This window comes from Arachis stenosperma, chromosome 3 (genome assembly GCF_014773155.1).
Source record: "Arachis stenosperma cultivar V10309 chromosome 3, arast.V10309.gnm1.PFL2, whole genome shotgun sequence".
NCBI classification, from domain to species: Eukaryota; Viridiplantae; Streptophyta; class Magnoliopsida; order Fabales; family Fabaceae; genus Arachis; species Arachis stenosperma.
Genome location: NC_080379.1, coordinates 8,291,836 through 8,293,979, shown reverse-complemented (window position 1 = coordinate 8,293,979; position 2,144 = coordinate 8,291,836). Strand labels below are relative to the sequence as shown.

Here is a 2,144-nt window from a genome sequence, read left to right as displayed (position 1 = left end):
CAAAGAGAGATGATTTGAAAAACTTAGTGTCTGTTTAAATTATAGTTTATAACATAATAAATTATTACAAGCATAAACATGATCCTTTATTGAATTATTCATTCAGATTGAAACTGATACATATTAGTATATTACATAGAGACAGCTCACAATATTCTCCTTTTTGCTTAGATTGCTAGGATCACCTAAACATTTATTTCATAATATATATACATATGATGAAGACCTGATGTATAATAATTAGTTCACTTGAAATTAAGTGGGAATTTGCCTGATTTATCAGCATGTAAAAGCCCAAAATGCCTCTCAGTTTCTGCACCTGGCTTCTGATTCTCGTCATACATAGCAAACAAATAAACCTCTATAGGTTGATTGGGTCTCTTTGGGGTTCCAGTCCCACCCTTAACATGATTAATCAAATTTTGATAGTAAGCACCTGCATTTTGAATTGAAGTTCCAACTCCACCAAAACTTGGCCAGCCACTCTCAGACACAACAATTTGCAAATTATTTGCACCTATTTTCTCCAAAGCAGCATACGTTGAATCCAGCATAGCATCAAACAAATTCTGGTACCCAACATCATTCTTACCTTGTTGAGTAAAAAGAGCATATTCTAATGGTATATCTTTTTGATTATTAGCATAAGCAAAATAGGGATATATATTAGCAAGAAGTGGTGACCCATTTGGCACCAAGAAATTAATAATTTTTTGCATGTAAGCATTAGCAGCGTCACTGAAAGCTCCATCACTAGGTGGATATGATTTTCCAAGTAGGCTTGAATCAATTGCAGTGGAAGCTTTAATTTGGCCTAAATTGAACGATGCAAGTGCATCATGAATGTTTTGCATGCCGGAAAAAACGTATTGTGCTTCAACATCACCAGGGTGAATTTCATTGCCAACCGTGACGTATCTGAATTTGATGTCTTTTGAATAGGGTACAATATTTGTGTTGACCCAATCCTTTGCTGCATTAGGATTAGAAGAAATAGCTTGAAGAGATTCTTTTGCAACATCTACTATTAACTCTATGTTTGAACCTTTTAGGGCTTCAAAGACTTCGGCTTCTGGAAAGTATATACGCATTCTAGTAATTCCAAATGATTTGTATAAATCAATGGTTTCTTTCTTTGATGGTAAGTTGCCAGCAATCATTCCATAACATACTCCAGGGGATTGTGCAGCTACACCATATCAAATTGAATTAGAAATTATTAGTGATTCCAAAAGAATGAATATATAACATAGATATAGGATCATTTACATTAAAACTTTACTTGATAGTACACTAATTAACTGGAGTATTAATTGTATCAAAATCATTTAAATAAAAAACCTTGTGAACATTGAGTTATTGAATAAGTGGAATATTATAATTATATCAAAATTATTTTGTATCTATGGATCTAGTTAGAAAAAATAAAACAAACAATAGTGATATAATTAATATATAGTACATATATAGGGGCATGCAGAGCCTCTCATATATCTCATATGATATAGGGGACAATGACCTTGAATTTTAGATTTTTTTTTTATAAATTATGTATAAATTTTGGTTTAGTTTTTTTTTTTCAATTTTTTTAAATCTCTTTGTATTGAAAAATTAAACTTTGGTCCTTCCCAAATTTCATTCTAACTCCGCCCTACATATGTATACATTAATAATATTGATAATAAAATTAGTTTAAGCTTTATATTATTATAAATCACTCCATTAAGACATCGATGAAAAATATTTAAACACATAAATAACACACAAAAATTATCAAATAGATAAATGTAAATATCAATTTAATTATAAACCTGTAAATTCCAATCCAATAGACAATAAAACTCCAAGGAAAAACATGAAAAGCATTGTTACGTTACTCTTGAAGAACATATGAATTATGAAAAAATAGAGAAAATGGTTTGTATCTTTGTTGTGTGAAAATATAATATAAAACAACTTAGTTATAGGCAATGAAAAAATAAAAAACAAAGAAAAAAAATAAATACGTAATATATAATTAATAAGAATATCATACTAATAAATATACGAATATTCTAACGATTCTAATAATAATAACAATAACATATCAAAATATGAAGTATTCCTAAACATTCACTAAATTTCTATTTTATTTTAAATGACTA

At 28.9% G+C, this 2,144-nt stretch overlaps 1 protein-coding gene across 1 annotated transcript; it reads right to left on the bottom strand.

The window, feature by feature from the left end:
- Nucleotides 1-245: 245 nt before the first annotated feature.
- On the bottom strand, nucleotides 246-1,866 carry LOC130965443 (glucan endo-1,3-beta-glucosidase-like). Its single transcript, XM_057890205.1, has 2 exons — nucleotides 1,812-1,866; nucleotides 246-1,189 (listed from the first exon to the last, which is right to left on the bottom strand). The coding sequence occupies exons 1-2, from the start codon at nucleotides 1,864-1,866 to the stop codon at nucleotides 246-248; spliced, it is 999 nt and encodes a 332-aa protein (XP_057746188.1).
- Between the last annotated feature and the right edge of the window lie 278 nt (nucleotides 1,867-2,144).

What these genes read in the sequence shown, in the direction of transcription:
- LOC130965443 (XM_057890205.1), bottom strand. Translation starts at nt 1,866, where the DNA reads ATGCTTTTCATGTTTTTCCTTGGAGTTTTATTGTCTATTGGATTGGAA. An exon ending in TATTGGATTGGAATTTACAG is followed by an intron (nt 1,190 to 1,811) that starts GTTTATAATTAA and finishes GATATGGTGTAG; the next exon opens with CTGCACAATCCCCTGGAGTA.